This window comes from Dipodomys spectabilis, unplaced genomic scaffold (genome assembly GCF_019054845.1).
Source record: "Dipodomys spectabilis isolate Male_0828 unplaced genomic scaffold, ASM1905484v1 ptg000140l, whole genome shotgun sequence".
NCBI lineage: Eukaryota > Metazoa > Chordata > Mammalia > Rodentia > Heteromyidae > Dipodomys > Dipodomys spectabilis.
The window spans coordinates 20,998,525-21,026,038 of NW_024870817.1; the positions used below are offsets into that span (position 1 = coordinate 20,998,525).

A 27,514-nucleotide genomic window follows, 5' to 3' on the forward strand; every position below is an offset into this window, starting at 1 on the left:
ATGAGATTCTTACCTTCAGTTAACTACTTAAAAGCTCTTCACTAGCCATACAATGGACAAGGGTCTCATATCTAAAATATACCTGGAACTCCAAAAATTAAATCTCCCAACAGCAAATCCTCAAAGAAACCACAGCCCAATAAATAAGTGGGCTAAAGACTTAAAGAGAAACTTCTCTGAAGAAGAAAGAAGGATGGCCAATAGACACATGAAGAAATGCTCAACCTCTCTAGCCATAAAAGAAATGCAAATCAAAACAACATTGAGATACCACCTCACCCCAATTAAAATAGCTATAAACAAGAACTCTAATAACAACAGATGCTAGAGGGGATGTGGACAGAAGGGAATCTTACTGCATTGTTGGTGGGAGTATAAACTTGTTCAATTACTTTGGAAAGTAGTATGGAGGATCCTCAAAAGACTCCACATAGAGCTCCCCTATGACCCAGCAATCCCACTTTTGGGCATTTACCCAAATGATCACAAACAAGACCCTACTAAAGCTACCAGCACAACTATGTTTATTGCAGCATTATTTACCATAGCTGGAACCAACCCATATGCCCCTCAGTAGATGAATGGATCAAGAAAATGTGGTATATATACACAATGGAATTCTATGCCTTCATCAGAAAGAATGACATTGCCCCATTTGTTTGGAAATGGAAAGGCTTGGAAAAAATTATATTAAGTGAAGTAAGCCAGGCCCAAAGAAACATAGGTCCCATGGTTTCTCTTATTTGCAATAACTATTATATGTCTGAGACAAGCTGAAAAGGTCAGATAAGTTGATGTTAGGTGAAATGAACCCCAAGATAAATATTCAAATGTTTTTGTTTTCACACAATTGTTTCTAACATATTTAAAAGATGATTTCTTTGTTGCTTTGTATGTCCCTCCCCCACGGTATAACCCCTGCTTTCACTGTATTTGATGTTGGTATAATTTGCAGAGGGGAAGGGAAAAAACAAATTGTTTAAATAGGGATACAGGTGGACCCATTGCAACAACGAGATGTACAAATCTTTATGTCAAAAAATGAACTTTACAACTTTGGAGGGTAGGAGGGGTGGGGGGAGGGTTGGGGAGATGGGAAAGGATGGGAAGGGGAAACAAAGGAGGAGGCAACAATGCTTGATAAGAAATGTACTCATTATCTTGCCCATGTAATTGTAACCCCTTTGTACAGTATTTTCACAATAATTTTTTTAAAAAAGCTGGAAGGGGAGTTATGGCTCAAGTGGTAGAGTGCTAGCCTGGGATGGTGCCCAGACTTTGAGTTCAATCCCCAGGACTGACACACACAAAAGAGGTAAATATGGAATTTAATGGAATCTATATCTGAGATGATGATAATGATAATAAAGGACTCTTTGAGGGGATCAATGGGAGAGGCAGAAAAAGCGAAGATGTGGAGGGGTAGAGAAGATTGAATTACATTACACACACACACACACAATATGATGAAACTCACCACATAACATTTGAAAGTGATAAAAAAAAAAAAGGGTTGAAGGAATATAATAGGTGTTGAACATGTCTATAGTGCATTATATGCATCTATGGAATTTTCTCAACAAAATTCCCCTTTATCATTAATGTATACTAGTAAGAAAGACAAAAACTAAGGAGACTTGTCTTCTCTTAGTGTATTTTTCACTATGGAAAAATATCTATAATGTCAGAACCTAATCCTAGAAATACACTGAAGGGCATATCCTAAGAGCAGTTCCCTCAGAACCTAATGTACACATTAAGAAGCTATAGGGGGACTGGGAAGGTGGCTCAGTGGTAGAGCACTTGCCTTGCATGCCTGAGGCCCTGGGTTCGATTCCTCAGCACCACATAAGCAAAAAGTTAAAAAGCCGGAAGTGGCGCTGTGGCTCAAGTGGTAGAGCGCTAGCCTTGAGCTGAAGAGCTGAGGGACAGCGCCCAGGCCCAGAGTTCAGGCCCCACAACCGGACCCCCCCCCAAAAAAGAAAAAAACAAAAGAAGCTATAGGGCTCCTAACTGACCTGTAAGAAGCAGAGCTTACTTTCTGAGGAGCCACTATGTACCACTCTCAGAAGGCCTCAGGCTTGGCTTGATTCTCTGCCATCACTACCTTGAAAGGTGTTGTTGTTATTGTTGTTGTTGTTGTAGCTGCTGTGTTGTTTTGTTTTCACATGGAGATCTGCGTTTTTATTGTTCCCTGGGACTTACAACCTGTGTGGCTAGTGTTAGAAAACACATCTCCAGATAATAGGTGTTGAATTTTAAAAGGTGAGAAAATACCAAAGAAAAAGGACAAGAGGATACAAGGAAAAGAGAGATGAGAAATAAGTGCTCTACTTAGAAAATGAAAAAAGAAATAGACACACACACACACACACACACACACACACACACACACACACACACACACACACACACTTGAAACAAGATTTGCCCTTAGATTTCAGAATGGACAATATTAAAGCAGTTAGACACATGGACAGTGCATGTATACCACTATGATCTGACTAGCCAGGAAATAGAATGTGGACAAATAAAGTGAATATCATCTTTTAAAGTTGGCAGTCATCAGAGCAGTAATTCTTAGCCTTGTATCTGTTTTTTGTTTGTTTGTTCATTTGTTTTTGTTTTTTCCCACTATTTTTAGTGCTGCATAGCTCTATCAGTAACATCTCTTATTTTGGGAGAGTTTGCGTCTGGGATGTTGCTCACAGTCTCCAGGAGGTGTAGGTATATTTAGAAGTCTCCCAAGTGTTTTTATCCAACACTATACACACATGCCCCTGATATCTACATGATACCAATCCACGATTGCTGCAATTCCTGGAGTTTTGATTTTAGCTTGTTATACAGACATTGGCGAGAGCCCAGATTCTTTGTCTTTCTTACAGGTTTACAGACACAGACAAGTTCATTAATCAGGACTCACTATCCTCACAAATCCTGAAAGTAGCTATCCACTTCAGTTACTCCACAGTAATCAATATCTTACTGCAAATGTAATCCAATTCTCAATGCAGAGATAAAGGCTTCCTCTAACTAGATTGTATCATCGCCCAAAGGCGATGTGAAAGGAAGAAATCACAGACCCTTCAATACCAACCTCTAGCCATCCAAGAAGCCATTCAGATTCCCCAGCGTTTTTCTCTCTGGACTTCAAACTGATGTAACTAGATGTCTTGGCAGATATACAAGTGGGAAGAAGGTGAAAAGAAATGGGTTTACTTCACATGAACACAGAAATAAGAGTGGCAAAATTAGGTAATCCAAACTTCCTAAACTCTTGCTATTTTGAAGGTAACATGGGATTAGAGTCAATATCAAGGCAAGGAGACCAACAGTTTGGTAGTAATCTGAGTCTAACTCTGGCAATGTTAAGAATCTGGTCCTGGTCTTTCTCCACTTCTATTCACATACATGCTTTAGCAGCTATAAAATGAGTTGGAGGAAGACGGTCTCCTCTGTCTTCTTCTATAGTCAGAAAGTGACTATGAGGCATCTGTCAGCTCTTTAGATAATATTACCTCTGAAAGTCAGGCACAGTAGGCATAGGGGAGGTGAATTTTCTATAAAATGGCCCAGTCAAGAGAATAAAAAGATTGGTAGGACACTGGGGAGCCACTGCCATTGCTAATATTTGGGGGTATCTCAGAAAATCTTAGCTATATCAATCCACAACTCCAGCTGCAAGCAATTACAGCAAATCTTAGGTCAACCACTGGTGGCTTATGGCCAAATATGGCCCACAGAAGTATTTGTTTGGCCTAGACAGTGTTTATAAAGAGTACATATTCTCTTTTAGTGCTTAAAAGCAGATTTCTGGGTTTTCTTTAAAAACCAAGCAAGAAAAAAGAAAAGAATCGAGAAAACACACGTGATAGTCCTCGTCCTGCATTCCTTAAAGGCAATCAATGGCTAGCAGAGCTGAGTGTGCCTGTGTCCTATAAAAGCAGTGTCAGCTTCTAATACCCTACATAGGCTAGCTGGCCATAAATATATTGAATGGATACAATCAAGCCTGATTAAACAATGAGAAACATAATCAATTTGCATTGTATCTTTGCAGAAGAGAAACCCAAGCAAATGGCTTGCACAGATTGCAAGAAAAAGAGCAGAAAGAAAATTTGGCCATGTAGCTTAGCCAGAGAACAGGGTGTCCAGGACACATCAGTAAAATAATTGTGACTGCAAAGTCATTTGATTAGCAGAATATGTGCTCTTTGTGGTCAAGAGTGTCCTGTAGCATCTTTCTAGGAAGGGATTGTAAAGGCTACCTGACATGAACATGCTCAGATGCTTTATAGATTCAAGACTGCCTTCACACCAGTGAAACATGCAGCTTTTCACTTACAGAATACTAACTCCAGACAGTATGTGGTATGTGACTGTGCATGTTTAAAATTAAGCCTTGTGGTCATCTTTCATTTAAACATGGTTTATCAAAGCTCTTATTTTTCCATTTACAATAGTGATGCTATTTTTATCTAAAATTACATGTTGAGTATATCAATGTCTTATCACTAAAACTTTAGCTGTCTTAGATGAAATAATGAAAACAGTGTACTTACATATTTTGAAAGAAAATAAGCAAGGTATATTATATGTGTGCATTACATAGAATAATAAAATGTATTAGACATTATAAAAGCAAAAGTGAGGAAAGGAAACAAATTAGACTAATGAAGAAAGATGAAGATAATTAGAGCACAAAAGTACAAAATCATTTATGCATATATAAAGTATCACAATGAAACTCCTTTTTACAATTAATATATACTAATTAGTTAAAAAGAGAAAACATAAAACATGTCCCAAACTAGAATACTCTCAGCAGGAAATAAATGAAGAAAAAGATATTCTGAATCTCTCAAGGAATGAATGAGTAAACAGGTAATTAAAAAAAAAAAAAAAGAGTACTGTTGGGTGCTGGTGACTCACACCTGTAATCCTAGCAACTCAGGAGACTAAGATGATACAATTTCAAAGCCAGCCCATGTAAGAAAGCATGTGAGACTGTTATCTCCAATTAAGTACCAAAAAATGCCCTAAGTAGAGCTGTGGCTCAAGTGGTAGAATACTAGCCTTGAGTCACTCAGGTCCTAAGGTCAAGTCCCAGGACTAGCACCCTACCCCCCAAAAGGAAACCCATAAAACAAACAAATATAGTACTTGTAGATGACTCTGGGACTAAACAACAAACCCCTGAAAGAGTTTCCAATTCTGAACGCCGTAGAATACGTATAGAAATAATGATGAAGGATTATTTTGCTGGATGGTTTGAGGAGATGGTTATATATTTACATGAAAACATTTAATACTATAAAAAATAGTAAGCCCCATCTATGACATCATCACTAGGTTATTCCAGTGCCCAACAGAACTTGAAAACGAATATTTGTAATTCTGCCATAGACTCAAGCCAGGAGGGATGGCCTGTATTTAGAGTCTACAATACTAAGGCAAAAAGATAGATTGAGCCCAGGAATTTAAGGCCAGCTTGGATCACAATGCAAAACTCTATTTTAAAAAATACATAAAAATCTAAAAGTTAATATTGTTTCTAAGTTATACAGATTGAAAAAAAGCTGTCTCTGTTCACAGATATCCTTAAAGAATCTATACAAATTAAACGGCTGAATTAACTATACAAATTAACTGACCTATAAAGTTTTCAGGAAACAATACAAAACATAATAGATGATTGCCTTTCTATATATCAGTGACAAAGTACCTAAAATAATTTCAGAAAACAGATCTACTCAGAATAATGGAATTGAAAAGAGGTAAATACTTAAGAATAAATGTACCAAAACATGTAAAAATTTTTGTTGGAAAACATAAGACATTGCTGGGGGAAACATCTAAATAAATGAAGAATATTTTAAATTAATGGAATGAAAGACTGAATATCGGTAAAGTGGTTGATTCTTCTGGCACTAGACCTGAATAATCAATAAAGAACTGAAAAATAAACCTCACTAAATGTTTTGTTCAGTTTCAGTTTTAGCCCATAAAAAATTTAGAATTTATCACATCCATGTTTGCCACAAGAAAAAGTTGGGCAGACTAAAAAATCAGAAACTGTCCTTGGACATGTCAAAAAGCTGCAACTGAGGGCAAAGTGCTACCTCGAGATCTAAAAAGACAAGTGCATCCTTAAGAGACTCTGCTAAGAACTACTGCTTTGGAGCTGAAGTCATCTGAGCCATAAACTGGTAGTAAGGTATGAAAGGGTATTTTAATGACTGGCTAGAGACTGACTGTGGGGCAGAATGGGCTGGAGCAAGTCTAAAGATCCTTAGGTCCTTATGTTGAAAAATGAACTTTACAACTTTGGTGGTGGTGGGCGGTGGGGGAGTATGGGAAGAGAGGGGAAGGGGAAACAAAGAGGAGACAACAATGCTTGATAAGAACTGTACTAGTTATCTTGCCCATGTAATTGAGCTCCTCTATACTGTATTTTCACAATAAAAAAAATGTGTTCCATTAAAAAAAAAAAAAGATCCTTAGGAAGGCCTCATACATTTGTGGGCATTACTTCCAGAAATCAACCTGGGGTTCTTTCGGTAAAGATTGGAGAAGGGTCATGTTGTGGATCCTGAAGTGAGAGAGGAAAATGATCATTGTCAAATGTGCCAGGTAACTTTTCTACAACAAAAATTACTGGACAAGGGAACAGATTAGTTCTGAACCTCAATTATCATAAAGAAAGACATTCCTCCCACTCTTGTCCATTCTAGACTTTGTGTCTAACCTATGGATAAAAATAAAATAGTCCAGAGTAGATAGAAATTCAAGGACATCAGTTTAGACTCTGTGGTCAAGGAAGTAGGAAGAAGCAAGAAAGGGAGCTATCTCTCTGAAGAAACATTTGTATAGATCACAGATAGGAGGAGTGAGTCAGTTAAAACACTGGGATTTCCATTGGAGGATACAGAATGAGCATCGTCTCTAGTACTACAATGCATGCCAGCAGAGACCCAGTACAAAACCCAAAAGTTACAATGTTCTCTTTGGAGATGGAAAGCAGGAATGAGGAATTCCAAGCACCTCTGGGCTGAAGTACACATAGAATACAACCCAAGCTCTAGCAGATTTAACATAAATCCTCACAACTCATAATATACTTCATTCAGTGTACTGCAGCTACCTTATAACTGTGTAATTCCAATTCTTTCTTTATAACATTGTATCACTTATTTCATTTATCTAATCATTACCATCATCCAATATATTGTTTACTACCATTACCTTAAACAGTTGTCATTTATACCAACTAAAAATAAGAAAAATGAAAGTATTTTGTTTCTTCTCTGGTATCCTTCTTTCCTTTATAGTATAGATCCAAGTTTCTGTTCTATACCATTTTTTTCTCTTCCTAAAGAAGTTCTCTCCACATTTCTTGTAAGGCAATTCTATCAGACGTGAATTCCTTCTGTTTTTATTTTCTTGAGGAAAATCTTTCTCTTTCACCCTCAACGGATGATTTCCTGAACACAGATTTTTGCTTTGGTGAATGTTTTCTTTAAAGGGAATTGCTCATAGGCATCACATCCAGTCCACTTGCCTTCCTGTTTGGTTCTCTACTGAAAACACTAGGGTGCATAAAATAACACCACACCAGACACGTAGTTCAAAATTATAATCCTTGTTACTTGGGGAACAGAGATTGGAAGATCTTGGTTCAAGATCTCCAGGTCATAAAAGTTGACAAGGTGTAATAGTTCGTGTACTGTACATATTTCACTCAATGACTGGATGCATTGGGCATACCTGTCATCACCAGCAATCTGGGCAGACACAAGTAAGTGATGCTACTTGAAGACCAAGCATAAAGGGAGACACTACTTTGAAAATAACCAAGGCAAAAAGGGGCTAAGATGTGGCTCAAGTGGTAGAGCACCTGCCCTGAGTTCAATTCTGCCCTCCCCCAAGAAAAAAGGAAAAGAAAAAAGAACACTGCACTGTGGAATATATGTATGCCTCTAGGGGTTGGTGAGGATTACACACAATCATTTTGGATAGGTAATTCACCTGTTAGACAAGTAATCACAAAATCTATCTGTATAAAAATCTATTATGGAGTTTGAAATAGAAAATTTACCCTTAACTGGCAGTAAAATGTTCAAGTATAGGTATGTGCACTTGTACACATGCCCTTGTGCCAGCTCCTCCAGGAGTTCAGCACCTTTCTTGTTAGTATCACCTGGGTATGTTTCTCTGACTAATCAAGTAAAAATCTCTGGGTATCAGCTTTTATTAAAAAAACTGGTCTAAGCCTCCTTGCTGAAACTCAGATCTACTATTGACTTCACAAGCCATGACTGTGTGTGTGTATGTGTGTGTGTGTGTGTGTGTGTGTGTGTGTGCACACACACATACACACAGAGTTTATGAATCATCTAACTTTTATGTACCAGTTAATCACTAATAAAAGATTCACTACCTCCCTAAGCAATTGTAACTGTGTCATTAATTTTCTTATAAGTGCATTCAACCATTCCTCTACTTTACTAATTTACTTTGACTCTCATAGAACTGTGAAGCATATAATCTTCTCAAAGATAATCAAGCGCTCCTTAGAGTACCTCTGCTGCCATTATTTGTACTCTTATAATAATAACCCACCTTCCACTTTTATATTTCAGTTTAGATCGTTTCATAAACCCGATGGTTAATGCTGCAGTTCCAGGTTTATAGTGAGTGCCATAATGTACCCTGATATATTTATTCATTTGATTTGCATTTCTATTCATATCATAACTGTATCCAAACTGCACCTGCAGGTTCCCTGTGTCAGCAACCATCTGAAATGCACACATCTTTGAGCAGATGCCTATAAATACATATCTACCAGTGCAGTGACACACACAAGAAATCCACAAAGTTGTATCAAAGAAAGAGGGGGCATATTTAACATTATGGGGAAAAAATCAGAATAGCCTATGAACATTATTCTGCTCTCCTCAACATTATCATCTAATATAATAAATATAGTTAGCCATCTCCACAGGAATCTGTATATTAACATCTTGTTGGCTGGTCATTGTTAACTTATGACATTTGCTACTTTTTTATTATATTAGGTAACTTTGAACTAACTTAAACAAAAGATAGCCAACAGCTTATTGATAATGATCCATATTCTCATCTCCATTTCACACCATACACTATTTCCTTAACTTGTGATGCCCACCATTGCCTGAATTAGAGTCTGTATTTGTTTTGTTTTACTATGAGGAACTAGCTGAGGCAATTAACTTATAATCAGAAAAGGTTTATTTAACACCTGGTACTAGAGGTTTTAGCTTAAGATTAAGCTGCTTCATTGGTTTGGGCCTCTAATGCAGGCATCAGATTGTAATGATAGAGCATGTGTGGCAAAGAAAATTGCATCCTTTGTGAGCCAGGAAGCAGAGAAAGAGACTGACTGGTGGGCTTTCACAATTCTTTGAAGGCAATCCCCCATGATCAAGAACCCTACACCCCGTAGGACTCCACATCCCAGTAGCACTACTCTGAGGACCCAGCCTTCAGCACTATCCACAAGCTATCAAAAAGAAAGACAGATGAATCAAAAGAAAGACAGATGAATCAAAAGCAGATTTACCAGGACACCCATGAAATTTAAGCTCCAGGACCTCTCAGTTCATCAGAGCCTGTTCCAAAGCCTGGGAGGTGCTCATATTCATATTCATATATGTAACTGCATATTCATATATGTAATTCAATAGTCATACATGCAATTTTATATTATTTTATTCAAGGTGAGGTTCCTTGCATTGTTTGCACACCAGGGCCACAAATTCTATATCTTTCTATAGATTCTATATCTTTCTATATAGGCCTACTACAATTTCCAGATCAGCAATGGTACCTCTATTGGAAGAAAAACAATGCCTAGTTTGTGACAGGAAAGCAATTCTTGGTAACTGCACTGTGTGAAACTTTAGCAGTTTGGTTAGTGATTGCCTCCTGATTGGCAGCACATATTTAGGACCAGGAAATCTCAAAGACATTCTAATCATGAGTGCAAGGAAAAGTCTTTTGTTAGACCAAGACTAAATCAACGAAGTGTAATCAGGAGCCCATCCATCACATGCTTCGCTAAGGAGTATAGGTAGCCAGAAAAGCAGGACTAAGCCTGGGAAATATTCAGAAGAAGCTACATGCTGACTTGTACAGACTGATATCACATCCCCAAGGTCAGTTGGGAAAATAAAAAAAACTCTTTACTCTAAAAAATAAAATGAAATAACAACAATATCCAATAACTTAGAACACCATTGTCCTATAAACATATAAGCAGATAAAAGTTCTTCTGATTTCTGCTCTGAATCTACTCTATTGTGGAAATGATTATCTATTTACTGGAATTCGTTGATTCATTCAGAAAATGTTTACCAATCATTTATTATTTGTACAAACCTATTCTGGTTATGGAATGCAGCATTACATAAATAGGAAAAAGTTCCTGCTCCTATAGAGTTTATACAGAAATAGAAAATGAGAAAGATAAACTAGCAATGAATATTATGTCAAACAATGGTAAGTATCGAGTGGAAAGATAGAGAGCTTAATAAATGATAGATGACAAATGCTGCTGTTGCTGACAGATAGATAGATAGATAGATAGATAGATAGATAGATAGATAGATAGATAGATAGATAGATAGATAGATAGATAGATAGATAGCACTTAAATTAATGAAGAGGAACAAGATTTTTGTTCTCAAAATGGGAGAGGTAGTCATAGGGAAGCAAAGTAGGTATGATGTAGAAAAGAATGGCTCAGTTTTGGAGAGTGCAGATTCTATGTACTAAAATATAACAGTGAATAAAAAACAGGGAAAAAATACCCTCAGCCTTTCCCATTCTGTGCAGAATTAGACAGACTGAATTCCTGGCAGCAGAGCAGGTAATTCTGAGCAGATAAACAAATAAACAGAGCTGCTGTCCACAAATACAACCAGTTTTTCTGACTTCAGGATCAGTCAGGAGCCTCCAGGCCAACTTCCTTGTAAACAAAATGTGCTGTCTATTTACTCTGCTGTGAAATTTGAAATTTCTTTTACTGCTATAAGAAAGGTTTCCAAGGTACAGTTAAAGATAAATAGTTTATCATGCAAATGTCTAAGTGTATGTTTGAGCATGCACTCCATATAGTGCCAGTTACAACCCAGGTGGCCAGACTCCTGTGTATATGATATAAGAGGGCTGGAGGGCCAACGGGGGAGAATATGAAAACAGGAGAAACCTTCAGAAGAGCCTAAACCATGGAAACCCATTCTGCAGTTCCTTTAGTTTGACCAGAAAGTTCCATACTTCTTACAATGGATCAAGACGTAACAGAGGTGAGCCACGATGTGTGTCAAGCCAACAAAGAGCAAGCCTACAGAGGTGCCAAAGGCATCAGAGTTTACTTTACACAAGCTCTCCTCTTGCTTGCCTTTGCAACCCACCAGGTTCTAGGGTGAATTCAAGTCAGCAATTGATCCAGAGAACAAATGAAAAGAGTGTTTGGGGAGTTCACTGCTATGTAGCACTTTCTTCCTTGGAATACCTGTCAGGCTTCTAGTTCTAGCTCTTTCCTAGGCAATGCCATGCTCACCTTGAGCAGTCACAAAGGGCAAGTCATATTCCTAGCGCTTCCCTTTTTGTCCATTTCTTGGAGTTTATTTTGATAAACATCATTTTTAATAAGTTTTTTATTGTGAGAATACTGTACAGAAGAGGGGTTACAGTTACATGAGTAAGGTAATGAGTACATTTCTTATCAAGCATTGTTGCCTCCTCCTTTGTTTTTCCCCTACCATCCCTTCCCTCCTATCTCTACAGCTATACTCCACTTCCCCCTCCCCCACCTAAATCGATATAGGGTCTTGTACATCCTATTGTTGTAATGGGTCAACCTGTATCCCTGTTTAAACAATTTGCAAAATGAACCCCAAGATAAGGATACAAGTGTTCTTTTTTCTTGCTGTTGCTTCTAACGTATTTATAAGGTACCATATGATTTTTTGTTGTCTTGTATGTCCCTCCCCCATGGTATAACCCCTGTTTTCACTATTTGAGATGTTGGCATAATCTGGGGAGGGGAAGCGAAAAAACAAATTGTTTAAATAGGAATACAGGATGACCCATTGAAACAATGAGACGTAGCACTTCCTTCCCTTTTTATGCTCTGATTCTGCTTTCCTCAGTGACCATTCAAATAGAGCTGTTCTGCCTCTTTCTCCCAGGAAGATGGAATCCCTCTTGGTGCCAGTTCTTCTGAGTAGATAAATACACTGGTCCTTACTCTTTTCATAGAATCTCATCCATGGGCAACTCACTACCTTCCCAGCAGGGCCATGGTCATAGTCAAGTTCAATTCCTTACTAGCTTTACTTCTAAATCGAGTCACATGATTCCAGACAGTGTGATAAACATCACCACCATTGTAGTGATAGCTGTCTGTTCACCAGGGATTCCTGATGCCCTGCACTGAGCCATGCCAGCTGAGTTCCTTTAGCAAGTTCAGGCATCTCCCTCCTTCAGACAGCCTGGCCAGCAGGCTCATTGGAAAGCATCTACCTAAGATCATTCCATCAGAGAAGAAAGACTAAATGCAGCAGAAGTAACAGGTATTCCCAAAGTGAAGACTTAGTTGTTTTTGCTGCTTTTTCTTTTAAGTACTAACATGCTTGGACAAGCCAAAAATCAAAGTGCATCTTCACCACCATCTCATGTAAAAGAGATGCTTTCTTATTTAGGCTCCAACAACTGGGGAAATAGGCTTATCATGTGTTAATTTTTTAACTACTTTTCCTCACAAACACTACCTAAATTAGAAAACCTTGTAAACATGAATTTACATTTCCAAATACACTTTTTTCCCCCAAAGACAAGACCAGGAAGACAGGAAAAGTTATTTTAAAACCACAATTGATGATTAAATTTGCCAAAAACATAGTAAAGGATCCCTTCCTTTTCAATGCAGATGTTTATTCCTAGAGAATGCAATGATACATGAAGCCAACTGGATTTACAAAATAAAGACACTTCAGATGGCCCTATATTGTGCTGACGGAAATTTAGGGGAGGATTTGGAGGATTTGAAGAATATTTGGGACAAAGAACACCCCTAACAAAGTATTGTGGCAAAACAGTTAAGTAGAATATGATAAATTTACAAGTTTTCCACCTAGATAACTAAAATAATACAATGAATATGCAAGTATATGCTCATTGTGAAAAATCTCCCTTCCCCAATTTAGAAGCCACATAAGACTATCTACTAGTATTTTGTAAGTAAAAGTTCATAGATCTTAGAAAAGAACTCCTTTGTGGTAAGTGACAATAGCTACTGAACAAAAGACACTGCTTCTCATGGTTTTACACAGCATGACTGGAAGCCATCATTTAGAAGCAGACACGGCAACAGGTCTACTGAAACCAATTACAGATTTGTTTCAACATAATGTGTTTCCTTGCCTCGGAGAGAAGAGGACAGAGACAATGAACATAATTTCCACCTATTAAAGCACTCTGCTTTTATGTTAAGCACTTCTTTCTACTGAATGTGGACTGTCAGTAACTCAGAAGGAATTATGGAGCTAGTGGAAATGAAGAGAAGCAGCCGGAACAAAGGCTGCCCACCCCACACCCTCCCTTGCACATGCTTTCAGCTCCCGACTCAATTAAAATGGAAACATGTTCTTAGCCAGTTGACTGACAAGGCTGAAGAACATCATAAACCACACAGGAGAAGTAACCTGATACAGATACAGAATTTCGCAGAAGTAGAACCTATAGACTATTTGTGTGACTCACCATCGAGGATGCTCGCTTATTTATTTTTTTGTATGTGTATGTTTATAAGATACAATTTGATATTTCCAGAGATGCATCCATTGTAGAACGATTGGCCAAAGTGACAACCCATCTATCACACATCTTTTGTGTGGGGAGGACATTTGCAATCTACGTCTCTCAGCGGTTTTCAACCACAGAATACACTATTAACCCTCATCACCATACTGTACAACAGATCTTCAGAACATAGTCTTCTTGTCTGAGACTTTTCATCATCCCAGCTCCCAGTAACTATTGCTCTACTCTCTACTTGTATGCATTCAACTTTTTGAGTTTACAAATATAGCTGAGATCCAGCAGTATTTATCTATGTTGTCTGATTTCATTTAACATAATGTCATCAAGGTTTGTTGATGATGTTGCAAAAGACAGAACTTCTGAAGGTGCTTATTTGAAAGTGAGGTAGATACATTGATTCAGAAAGGAGCGAGGAAGCTCCAAAAGTCATCAGACCCTGGCAGTCAGGAGTCAGTGGTGTAGGACAGTTGGCCCATATGTCTCCTGGTGGACTTACCTGGTGGACTCCCATGTCCTGCTGCAGCTGTGGCAATGGCAAAAGCAGAAGCTGGTGAGACAGAGCAGTGGGCATTGTCAGCTACCTGTCCTGGTTAGCGAAAAGAGAAGGGAAGTAGAATGGTGAGGCACACAGATGCACTCCATAATAAAATTCTCATTTCAGTCTCTACATTGGCTTTGGATGAAGTTTGGCTATATACCCCGTTAATAGGAAAACAAAAGGTTGTACATCAACAATCCTACTTCATGTCCACCCAAAAACTTGTATGTAAATACTCATGGCAGCATTATTCACTAAAGCCTAAAAAGAAAAACATGTCCCCACAAAAACTTGTATATGGATATTTATAGCACCATTATTCACTTTAGCCAAAAGATAGAAACATCACTTCCTATCAACTGATAAACAAAAAAAGACAAACAAAATAGACAAACACAAAAAGAGAGAGAATAAGGTTCACCCAAACAAGGATTAAAGTTCTGGGTTCTATAAGACAGAAGCCAATCCTAATAGGTGCCATATTTCATAGCTTCCTTTACATTCAATGTCCAAAATAGGTGAGTTCATTTAGAAACTAGGTTCATGGTTGCCAGGACTCAAGGAAAATAAGAATGAGGCATCTATGCGTTTAGGTAAAGAATTTTAGGGGGAAGAGATGATTAAAACATTATAGAATTAAACAGAGCTAAGGCTGCCTGGCCTCGTGACTATGTAAAATATACTAAGCTGCATACTTTAAAAGGCAGATTTTTTAAAAGCCAGTACCAAGGGCTTATGTCTGTAATTCTAGTTACTCAGATAATTGGGGCTTAAAAGAAACCTAGGCAGAAAAGCCCATAAGAATCCATGTCCAGAATAACCAAGAAAAATCTGGTCTAGAGGTATGGTTAAAGTGGTATAGTATCAGCAAGTGAGCAAGTCAAGGGAGATGATGAGGGCCTGAGTTCACACCCCAGAACCAGAAAAAAAAGGAAAGGAGAAGGAGAATCTTATGGCATGTGAACTGTTTCTCAATATCAATATTTTGTAAAAGATTCTACATCATGTTATAATGGATTTTCCTTTTTCTCAAGCATCTTTAGGGTGTCTCTCAGTAGTGTAACACTTGCCTAAAGACCTTGGATTGGATTTCCAGTACAAAAAAAAAAGAGACAATAAAAAGGCTTACCTTCGACATGGCCCTTCTAAAATCAAAAGGATACAACAAGCACCCTTGGCAGTCCCTTTCATTCAGAGAATGCTTTGCATGCAATATTTGGAAATGCTGGTGCCAATGTCAGTGCCCCTGCCCCTCAGGTCTCAGTAAAACTGTGTACTATAGTTCTGACCTAAGGGGTTTTTATTAGTTTGCTCCCAAAATTATCGTCTTTAAGTAATAAATAAGTAAACAAACAAGAAAAAGGCAAATAATAATAATAATAGACAAGCAAAAAAAAACTATTCCAGTATGAAAGCAGGTGATAAGCAGACAGATAAATGGGCAAAATATTGGCTAAGCAGTGAGAAAAAAATAATATTGTGTCCTTTTCCAGATCTTCCATTTCATCCCTGACTCCAACCTTCTTCCTGTGTTCCTACGTCTATATGAATTCGTCGCTTGAGAAAAGATACAAAGGACTTGGTTAACCTGCAAACGAGCACTTCCAAATAATCCTTATAGAAACTAAAATCTTTATGTGCAAGTCTAAACATGAAAAGAGAATCTAAGATAGGGCTCTAGTAATAGTTAAAAAAAAAAAAGAAGTAAATACATAAAAGGCAGAATGGTTTCCAAGAGTAGACTCTTGTTTCCATTGCCTTTTTCCCCTAAGCTCTTCTAGGAGGCAATGAACTCAAGAGGGTCCACTGTGACAATAGTCAAATGTCTAAGCCCTGTGCTGACATAGGCTCTATTTGGCTAATTCCCTAGTAGTCCTATGGTTAGCCAGGAAAGCCAAGCTTGTCACCTTCCTTTACCAGAACCAGCCAAATGGCAGGGTGCTCCACAACTGAGCAGGTACTTGAAATCCCTGAAGGTTAGTATCTACCAAAATGAACACTGATAATGGCCTAACCCAGACTCTTCTAGCCGCTTTCAGAGCAAAGGGCAAATGATAACAGCCTCTATGGAGTGGCTGGGACACAAATGATAAGACAATTTGGAGTTGTGCACTTTATATCTGTTGACAAAATGCTCTACTTGAAGCATGAATATGAGAGTCAAAATGCCTTCACTTGGGTTACTTGGGGTGAAACTCATTTCATAACTGCAGAACTTTCTTTTCTGACTTGAAATAATTGTCTTGAGGAGAAAAAAATAGAAAATGTCTCAAAACCACCATGATTTGGATAAATTTATTAAAACATAAGGATAGAAAACGGGAAGATAAAACTGATTGTGTTTTCATGTGTTGTATCTCAAGACAATTTATGAAATCATTCTCCCCAATTTTTATAACCACGTATCAAGAAAATATATCAGTGTCTTCCACTAGCAGTAATGATAGGCTCTCAGGCTATTTGGATTTTATTTTAGATTTTTTTTTTTAGAAAGCATTACAAATAAGTACCCTCCACCCATCTGTGGTGTCTGGGTGAGCCTAATCATGAAGAGCTCACTGGGACTCTTAAGGCTCTAGAATCTGGCAACATTTAGGTTAAGTCAGCACTGAGATTCTTTCACTAATGAACTAGGACAGGCTCTTACTCAATGTTCTTCAGCACCAAATGCAATGCAAAGATCAAACATCAGTCCAGCTGATGAGATATTCATTTATTCTCTCATCATTTGTTTTTCCACTCCTTGGTCTTATGTAATGTTATTTGCTTCCAATTAATTTTTACAACTGGGGAGTAAACAGTAAAACAAAGATGTTGAAGCTAGTAATCACTCTTTTCTTTCTGAATTATTTTCTGATTTCTCACCTCCAGGCTGGCGGTAGCGGAGGTGCCGGGGAGTTGAGGGAGATCGGCAAGGTGAGTGTTCAGTGGCTTCTGTTGCTGGGGAGCCTTCCACTCCTGCTCGATCTGATGGTGTGGACTCCAGCACTGTGGCTGGAAAACAGCAGGGATGTTAGCCATCAGCCTCAAATCCAAGAGTTCCTTGTCAATCTCATGCCCAGCAATGGAAGTTTGTTAAGGATAAGCATGTCAGTAGTCTACATGTTTAAGGATCTTTAATATGATAACAAGTCCTATCTCAGCAGAATACTAATGAGACTAACCCTACATATGATCTTCTCCATCTATGACTGGAATCTGTTGACATCATTGAGCCTGGCTGATCTTGGATGACCTTGGCTTGCTCCTTCTGTCCACTACAACAGCACGTGTTAAATGAACAGGGGCTATGCAGTGATCTCCTGCCTCAAGAATTCTTTGACTTTCTCAGAGTCTCAAAAGAGGACTTTTCTCAGGTTACCAGTGACATTGAGATCAAGATGAAGACTTTGCTACTGCTCTGCTTGGGCTTTCCCCTTAGGGCAAGCAACATTTTAATCTGTTAATGTACCCCTATGTCAGGAAGCTTGGGGAGCTCTTCAGGATCTGATCTCTTCAGGTCAGCTGCACTGACCAAAATGGAAGCACTAATCATATTTATATTAGCACTAGCTAACGATGCCCTAGGACACTAGGACAGCATTATCTGATTTATATTGACTATAGTTAAAGTTATTTCAGTTCACTACTTGTACTAGCCACATTTCAATGCTCAGTGTCCCCTGTTAGGGACTATAGCATGGGACAGCTCAGGCATAGAGCATTTCCATCCCCTCATCAAGTTCTCACAGGTAACTCTGAGCTCCAACTACAGATAACAAGAAGCACGAGGAAATTTGTTTTCAGGAATTGTCGAGTGGGTTCAACGAGAGTCCTGCTGCTGTTGCTAATCTCTGAAGAACAAAAGAACATCTTTCTGGGATCATCCATCTAGGCTGCTGTTTATCTAGGCCACTGGTTTATTCAACAAGTAAAAGTGTAAGTTGGTGTATGCCTCTTGAAAGAAAAATATTATTAAAAATTAACAAATACTCAATTAAAAAGCTAATTTTACATGAGTTTTACATTACCTTGGTCAGCTGAACAACTTCCCTTTTTATCCATTCAAAATTTTAGTCAACAAAGTTTACGAAGTCTATAATGACTTCATATAAAACCATTTTTACACTTGCATGTTATTGGCTGCCTTAGAAATATGGCTACAATTTCAATCTTCTGAGACTCAAAAGGGCTAGGGAAGGAAAATGGTTAGGATCTTTTCTTGAATGACATAATTACAGTAAAACTGGCAGTGATGCAAGATGCAGACAAAAAAATCAGTGCTTAGCTGTTTGTTTTATTATTTTCTAAATAGCTCCTTCAAAAATCTGTAATGGAAGGCATCTGCTGTATAAGAGCAAGCTGAATATCAAATGCATGTCCTCCATCTGATTCAACCATTCTTTCATTCATACATCTGAGTCAAAAGAGAAAATCTTTAGTCAGCAACATGGTAAGCCCCCAAACCTTTCCCAATGAGAAAACTGGACAGGACTTTAATGTCCCCCGTGATCAGGGGAACAAAGAATTATAGGTAAGCTACCAGGCACCTACAGGGAGAAGAAAGCATGCCAACATGGTGAAGTGGAGGTGGTATTTCCTTCTGGTGTGTTCTCTTTCAATCAAGCCCTATGCAAACAGCTTTGCTGGCAGGACGAGTGGGCAGATGTGGGCACAAAACAAATGCTAAAATCGGGAGCATTTTCAGCCCACAGGCAGGCAATTTTCAAACTAAGAACACAGAAACAGATACTGGTGCTGTGGGCTGTGCAGACACAGTTAGGCAGCTAAGTTGTGCAGCCATGAACACTGATGGAATCAGAGCTCCAGTAAAGCGAGTGGTCCTTAAGTTCTTTCTTGTTTGCCACTGGCTTGGTTTTCAATGAAAACCTGTCACTGTGAGGAAACTGAGTCAGGCTATCATGTTTTGTAAAAACACTTCGAATAGAAGAAGGTAGGAACTGTCTGGTCTTGGGAAGGGACGCTACTGTTGGGAGAGCCAGAGCAAATCTGGAGACTAGGTTGAGAGGACATTCAGTTGTGTAATATTTTCCCCTTTAAAAAATCCATTGTGAAGTTCACACAATGAGGGATGTTTCCTATATCTCACCTTCCCTTCACTCTACTTGAATTTCTCCTGCCAGAAAAACTTGCTAAACTGGCATTTCTCATTACAGTGACAGTAAAACTGAACAAAGGTCATTAGCACTTTTCAAAGAGCATGCTCTGATACTGGCTATGTGGAGAGCAGAGACACAGAGAGAGAGAGAGAGAGAGAGAGAGAGAGAGAGAGAGAGAGAGAGGTGGGGAGGAAGGGATAGAGAGAGAGAGGGAGAAAGAGAGAAAGAGAGACCTTTGGCCTTGGTATGGATGTCATGAACAAAACTGATATCATACGAGCAGATTGGGTGTGGTGGTGTCCTGAAGTGAAAAGCAGAAAATGCATAAACTCTTGGCATAAGAGTCTTATTCAAGTTTGCCAACTGTTTTAACTGCTAATATTATGCAAAGCATGTGCAAACATCATTTAAATTAAAGACAGATCAGCATCTCCTTGTTCTCTGCCAACTTGAATTTTGAAGACTATATAGTATGGTTAACAGAACAGCACTGTTGGCCTCCACAGACACTACATGCACACACCCATGCACACACACATATGGAAGTATATACATACATACATGCATACACTAGCACACTGACCTTTTAGACACCAGAAGTATTCATCTATCACTTCCCTAAAGCTAATCACAACCAGTATTATATCTACATACAACTGCAGAATAAAAGAAAATACTAAGCCTATGATTCCTCTGTTTTATCTGTTCACATAAATGCCAGAGAACTGCTGTAACCCAAGTCTTAATTCTAAGCTTTTATTCACAGGGTTTTCTTTATCGAGTCTCAAACAAGCCAAAAACAATGGCCCTCTACAGCTAACATATTCCTAGTTTTCAGTATAAATCACAAAACTGATTGTATCGCTGTCTTGGTTATCCGGGAAATTCAGTTACAAGGTAGATGAATGAAGGGAGGAATTGGGTGCAGAACATACTCACATTTTTCAGTGTCTATTCTATAAAATTAAAAACGGAGGAGAGGAGTTGGGTTGAAAGGAAAGGAGAGAGATGAAAGGGGTGACGTCAATCAAGATGCACTGTGTTCATAAATTGATTTGTTGAATGGTAACTCTTTTGTGCAACTACTTAAAGATAATAAGAATACAATTTTAAAAATTTTAAATTTTAAATTTTAAAAATTTTAAAAAGTTATGAGGAGTCTAGGGTAGTTGTTCACTAACCTCACCCCTCTCCGAACATATCTTTCCTCCCTTGTTTTGCATTGCCTGATTTCCTCGTGTATTTTATTTTTAGTTACAGATATACCACGTGTCTCTTTGCGCTATACCTGAAACATTTTTAAGATTAAGATAGGAAATAAATACATTATTTTTTCTAAGGAAGGGCCTGGTGTAGTGGCACACATCTATACATCTAGCTACTCAGGAGGCAGCAAGATGGATGATCATGGCTTCAAGCTAGCTCAAGAAAAAAGTTAGCAAGACCTCATCTCAACAATCCCAAACCAGACAAGCTGGTGTCCAGAGTAGAACCTCCCTTCCTACCCAATGAGTTAATGTAGAGCATATAACTACAATGAGCAATGGGCAGATGACTGAGAATCTCTCAAGAGTTTTGTAAAGTGTTTAGATTGTAACAAAGGAATATATTTTGTTTTTCTTTTCTTCTTACACTAAAAAAATTTCAACTATTTAGGAGGCAGAGATCAAGGTCATTCCAAACAACAAAGTCTTTAGCAAGATTCTATCTCAACAAACAAACTGGATGGTGTACATATCCTGAAATCACTGGGAGGCAGAGGGGAAGGGTAGTATGAATCCCAGCATAGGAAAAGAAAATAAACTATCTGAAAAAAATATCTATGTTTAAAAGGGGCTGAGGATGTGTCTTAAATGGTAGAGCATTTGTCTAGCAAGCTCAAACGCAATAATGCCCCTCCCAATTCATATCTATATCCTTTGAATAGCCAAAGTAAAAGGAAACCTCTAAAAATGGAGGGAAAAAAGTAAAGATTACCACTTCACATCCACTAGAATGACTGTTATAGAACATTAACACACACACTAAGTTCTAGTGAGCATGTGGTCTATTGGGGAGATGGAATGCCAATGAGGTTCTTCCCACTTGTAGACATCTATCTATCTATGTATCTATCTATGTATCTATCTATCTATCTATCTATCAGAGAGCTAGTTGCAATTTTATATTCACTGCAGCATTATTTACCATCACCAAGAGATGGAAGTGACAGAAGAGTCCATGGAAAGATAAACACATGTAGAAAATATACCCACAATGGAATATTCAGTCTTTAAGGCAAAGGATTCCCTATTGCATATTATCTCGTGATGAGATGTCAACATACTTTACTGAGTAAGCAAGCCAGTGAGAAAAGGATAAATACCATGGATTCCACTTACATGAAGAACTTAATATAGTCAGACTCACATAAACAGAAAGTGAAACAGTAGTTGTTGGTTGGGGTTGGAGAGCAAGAAAAAAGGTATTGTTTAACAGGCATAGCTTTTTTTGCAAGGTGAATGTATTGGAGATATTGTTTTGAATGCACTTAACTAAGGAACTAGTTATCTTTTACTTTTCTTATTTTGCCACTACAGAGACAGGAATTCGGTTCCTTGTGGTCTCACTCGTCTTGCTTGTTCAGCCACTCCTCCAGCTTAGATTTTTTTGCTGGCTAATTGGAGATGGGTCTTTGGGGTCTTTCCTGCCCTGGTTGCCTTTGAAGGAGATCCTCTGGGTCTCAGCTCTCTGAGTAGCGAGGATGATAGCTCAGTAGCTATCTTAACTTAAAAATCAGTAAGTAGTAAATAGAACAAAGAGAAGAGCAAGTGGAACAAAGTTGGGTGTATATTTGTTGTTTCACCCTAGAAATCCCTAGGAAGCATGGTAACAAGGTCTGTTCAACAGAGCTGCCACTCACTTCAACCCAGTTCAAAAGCTCCCCTTCAGGAGTAGCTCTCTTAAATGTCAGTTACCTGTGGGAACTACCCCAGCCCTTTGTTCATGCATCACTCTCCTTGACCAGAACTGGGCCTAGCTCCTCTCTCGTGCTCATAGGCCTATTCTTGACTTGTGCTTCTGCTCATAGGTGTGGTTTCCCCTGTTTTCCAGATTCCAGCTACCCCTCTGGTAACCACTGGGCTTATTTTATTCACAGAACTGGAGTAGGAAAGGATGTCACCCTATTCACTGTGGCCAGGGTTATAGCTCTGGAGTACACAGAGATGCCCCCATGGATGCCTGAACAGAGCTGACCATGGTTATGGCCATAGTCGCTCTCAACCCCAAGAGCAAGCAAGCAGAGCTCCATGCATATTTAGCTCTGACATTGAAGTGCTTGTTTCTGAAGCTCTCCTGCCTCGAAAGAACACAAAAATCCAGACTCATCTCCAGATTCTTCCTATTTAGCATAATCCAATAGAGAAATGGAAAGACCTTCCCATGCCTTAGAACACTTCCCAAATATCCCAGGATGCTGGGCCCAGGAAGGGCAGAGGGAGCTAGTTGTCTGTCACGCTGTACAGGCACCCAAGTGCTGGCTGGAACCTCACATCACTGTCAGCTCCATGCTGCTCCTTCTGAGAAGAATCCATCAGTACTTCACTGGAGCTTGTTGTTCTAATGACTTTTTAATTATCTTCCCCCTTTCCTCCTCCTTAGTTGCTAACTTGTCAATTTAAAGAATTTCTCATCTTTTTTTTTTAAAAAAAGATGCTATTTTTGATGATGACAACCCTTCCAGTTAAAATTCCATTAAGTATTTTATGCAGTAAACTCATTAAAGTGAACTGAAAGAGACAGCACATAGAAGCTTCAAGAAGACAGAAAACAAAGCTTGAATTTTCATCTGAGTGATGAGCCTTAAAATTCAAACACGTGGATCTGTTGCACCATTTTTACAGTACCAATAAACAAGTCCACTATGAAATACTGGGGTAAAAAGCTCTTTGTCAATTTGGTTGAGATTTTACAAGCATAATGAATTGCCCACATTGAAACAAATAGAACAATGAGATGTACCAGAGGAATCTCTATTAGTGCACCGAGTGTTTCATTTCTTTCATTCATTTAACAATTTTTTTTATTGTTTTGTTCTTTGTTTTGTTGGTACTGTGGTTTACATTCAGGACCTTGTGCTTGGTATACAAGCACTTTACCACCTGATCCAGGTCTCCAGTCCTTTTTGCTTTAGTTATTTTTCAAATAAGATCTCAGGTATTTGGGTGAGTCTGGCATAAACTATGATCCTTCTGGCTAAGCCTTCATATACCTGGGACCACAGACATGAACCATCATTCTTGGCTTGTTTGTTGATAAAAGATCTGGCTAGCTTTTTTTTAACCTGGGCTGACCTCAAGCATGATCCTCTAAATTTTCCCCTCCCAAGTAGATGGGATTGATTACAGGTGTGAGCCACTGCCCCAGATCATTTAACAAAAATTTACTTCCTACAAGGTACTGTTCAAGGTACTACTTATACAGATGTGCATAAGATAGACAAGGCCACTGACCTCTGGGAGCTGGCTTCAGAAAAGCTGTCCAGGCCGAAAGAACAAGGGCAAAGGTTTTAAGCCAGGGAGAGCCAAGGTGTTTCTGGGTCACAAACTAAAATTAATAGGACTGTAGTACAGTAGATAGGGAATATGGCAAATGCAAGCCTAGAAGAATGAGAGGGAGGGAGGGAAGAGGGAGAGAGGGAAGGGGGGAGAGGGAGAAAGAGAGAGAGGAGAGAAGAAGAGAGAGAGAGAGAAAGAGAGAGAGAGAGAGAGAGCACTCAAGTCTCAAGACCGAAAGTCCCTGGAAGGGAGAATGGGAGAATGTACTTATTTTATTCTATATGAAGTGATAAATCATAGATAATTTAAACAAGAAACCATATGACTTAATCTACGTGTTAAAAACCATTTTGTCTGTCAGGTACTGATGGCTCATGCCTGTAATTCTAGCTATTCGATTCAAAGCCAGCCCTGGCAGGAAAGTCTATGAGTCTTCTCTTTAATTAACCTCTAGAAAACCAGAAATGACACTGTGGCTCAAAGTGGTAGAGTGCTAGCCTTGAGCAAGGGGCTCAGGGACAGTGCCCAGGCCCTGAGTTCAAGCTCCACAACTGATGAAAGAAAAAAACATATTCTGAAACATTCCATATTTGTCTGTGAAAATGGCCTTGGAGCATTATCTTTAGTTACCTAAGGAGTTTCTACCTTTTTTTTTTTTTTTTTGTCGGCCATAGGTCTTGAACTCTGGGTCTGGAAGCTGTCCTTGAGCTTTTCAGCTCGAGGCTAGTACTCTACCACTTGAGCCACAGCGCCACTTCCAGTTTTCTTGTGGGTTATTGGAGATAAAAGTCTCAAGGACTTTCCTTCCCAGGCTGGTTTTGAACTGTGATCCTCATATCTCAGCCTCCTGATCACAGGATTACAGTATTACAGGCATGAGCCACCTGTGCCCAGTGAGTTTCTACACTTTTAAATAGAGTTTATACTAAAATATTTTTTATTAATTTAAAGAAGATAATGTCTGTGAGAAAGCAGACTTTTTGAGGATTTTCTTGTATGGTCACTTGAGCAATGGCTTTCTTCTGTACTTAGTTTCACTTTCTTCCTTTGTTCTAAAACTCAGACTGACAGCTAGCCTTGACAATCATAGTATCTTTGTCTTCCTGAGGGTGGAATATCTTATAATGCTGTTTCATTTCATACTATGAATGTGTTGCTGAGTTTTTAAACTGTGTGCTAACTGAAGTAAATTATAAGAACTGAGAAACAAACAAACAAAATCCCATCTTGTTTGTGTCACAGATAATTAACATTGTCTCTGCTTTGGTTTTTCTTTATATATCTCTGGAGTATCAGCCTCATAACTAATCTGTTCAGACATCTTAGTGCTACTGGACAAGGTCATCTATAGTGGAAAAAGGTAGGAGCAAAACAGGTGTTTAGGATCGAGACTGGTGGTAGAACAGCCTGCTTCTATGAAAAGCCTTGTGGTAGGCTCTTTGCCAGCCAGCTTTAACCAAATCCCAAGAACTTCCAGAAACAGCATCCAGACCATTGGCTTTTCCATACACAACTGATTACAGCTAGCCTTGTACAGTAGAGGATGACTCCTAAATCTGCTCTCTGTTCCACAGGGGCTTGGGAAAGCTACGGGAAAGTTCTCTTCAAATTAGCCACTGTGCAATATGTATTCTACTTTTTAGGAAATGTAGTAAAGTAAGGAGTGAGGGTTCTAGAAGGCATGGTGGGAAGGCAGGCATCAGCAAAATGGGATGTGATCACGTTGATGAGCTAGATAATACCTCTTTGGATACTTCGTTTTAGCTTGTTACACAGATCCACGCGGGGATTATCTACATTCTCTTCTACAGATCCCGGACTTTGCTCTGGAGAAGAGAGGCCTCTGCTAAGATCCAACGGTACTTTACCAGTGTGTGGCGGTGGGGACGCTGCAGGGCTATGGGTGGTGGTAGGGCTGCTGGAAGATGAGGATGTGGTCAGGTCCAAGGCTCCCATCCTTGAGTTCAAGGGAGAAGTCAAGGACAGCTTTCTGGCCCTCACAGGGGAGGATGTTCTGGACACTGCCAGTGGTGGTGGGGAAGAGAATTTGCGACACAGTCGTGGAGATTTTCCATCCACCAAATGTTCGCCTCTGTTGTTCTGGCTGGTGGCAAAAAACAACTCTAATGACCTAAAAAGAAGAGCAAATGCTGTTAACTAAGCTGATGACCCAGTGACAACAATATCCCAGAGGTCACTGGAGAACATAGTCTCTCCATTTAAAGTCAACGATACAATTACACTTCTACTGTGGGGCTTTCCAATAGTCTGAATGGTCCTTTCTGAAGTTCCTAGATACCCATTAGGAATTGCTTAGACCCTGCTCCTCCACTGCAGTCCCTTCAGGACAAGAAGCACAAGGTTAGCATTTTGGAGGACCTTGTCAGACCTACAGAACTTAGGTCCAACACAGACTCACTGAATTTCCTGCAATTTAACAAGATAGCCCCCTAATGATTCTTTTATATATAACAATCAAAGGCCACTTGAAGACTTCAGGATGCTCAATTTCTTCCCTGGACAATTCTTGTGACCTTTCTTACCACTTCTACTGATGGGGTATTGAAGGTTCAGAGGTGAGTCAATACCCAGGGGTAGACATCTACACGGTGACAGAAAACAGAAAGGCATACCTGACAGGGATGGAGGTAAAAGGCCTCTTGTAGATGTCAGAGAGTTTTGCCAATACCACAGCAGCCGTGGTGAAAATACGGTAAGTGTGCAGGAAGGTGTTGAGGAAATCAATGCTCAAAAACCGCAGGTCAGTCAGTCGTTCCAAGAGGCGCTCCACACTGGCATAGCGGATTTGGGGCACTTTGCAGGAGTTGAGGGTTTTACTGAAGCAGATGTCAGTGTCGTCTTTATGAAGACGGGCATCAGACCTATGTACATGGTAGAAATACATTAACCAACCAGGGAAGAGCACACAGCACATTCATAACTGTGCTCAGATCTGTCAGTATTGTGGGTCTCCCACAATAAATGATCATTATGGTCATTTATTCTCATAATGATCATTCAGGCTCTTCTTGGTCTAGCTACTTTGGATAAAGCTTCTGTGAACATTTTTAAACAATAGCAGGAGATAGCCTTTCTACTATATCATAAATAGCATATAAAATTTTATGTAATTGTGTTTTGTCCTCTAGAAACAGCTATTTCCCAGTTCTACTCAGTGTATTTATTAGTATTTGTTCTTTCAATCATTTATCTCTAACACCTTTCTACAGTTCAGGGTATCTTTCCCTATCTTCTTGAACCAAATGTCTAATTTGTTTATTTCATTCTTCCTGTCTTGCGAAGGTGCTTAAATTTTCTGAATAAAACTTAATAGATAAATTGACATCAATACTCAGTTCATTAAACAATAACAGTAGGTGAAATATGTTCCCCTAAACAATACCTACCACTGCTGGCCTGCAAAACTTGACTTTTATTCATCGGCAAAGGTTCCATCTGGCTGCAGT

The 27,514-nt window shown here is 39.0% G+C and overlaps 1 protein-coding gene across 2 annotated transcripts in view; it reads right to left on the minus strand.

Moving 5' to 3' along the window:
• Positions 1-27,514, minus strand: part of Rasgrf2 (Ras protein specific guanine nucleotide releasing factor 2) — a 219,976-nt gene that overhangs the window by 60,840 nt on the left and 131,622 nt on the right. Inside the window, exons 14-17 of one of the 2 annotated variants that reach the window (XM_042691066.1) lie at positions 26,681-26,929; positions 25,916-26,178; positions 17,276-17,404; positions 14,369-14,458 (exon numbers count right to left, since the gene is read on the minus strand). In XM_042691066.1, the coding sequence (XP_042547000.1) occupies positions 14,369-14,458; positions 17,276-17,404; positions 25,916-26,178; positions 26,681-26,929 (731 nt within the window). Of the gene's footprint in view, positions 1-14,368; positions 14,459-17,275; positions 17,405-25,789; positions 26,179-26,680; positions 26,930-27,514 lie in introns of both variants that reach the window. The other variant, XM_042691065.1, reaches the window with a different exon arrangement.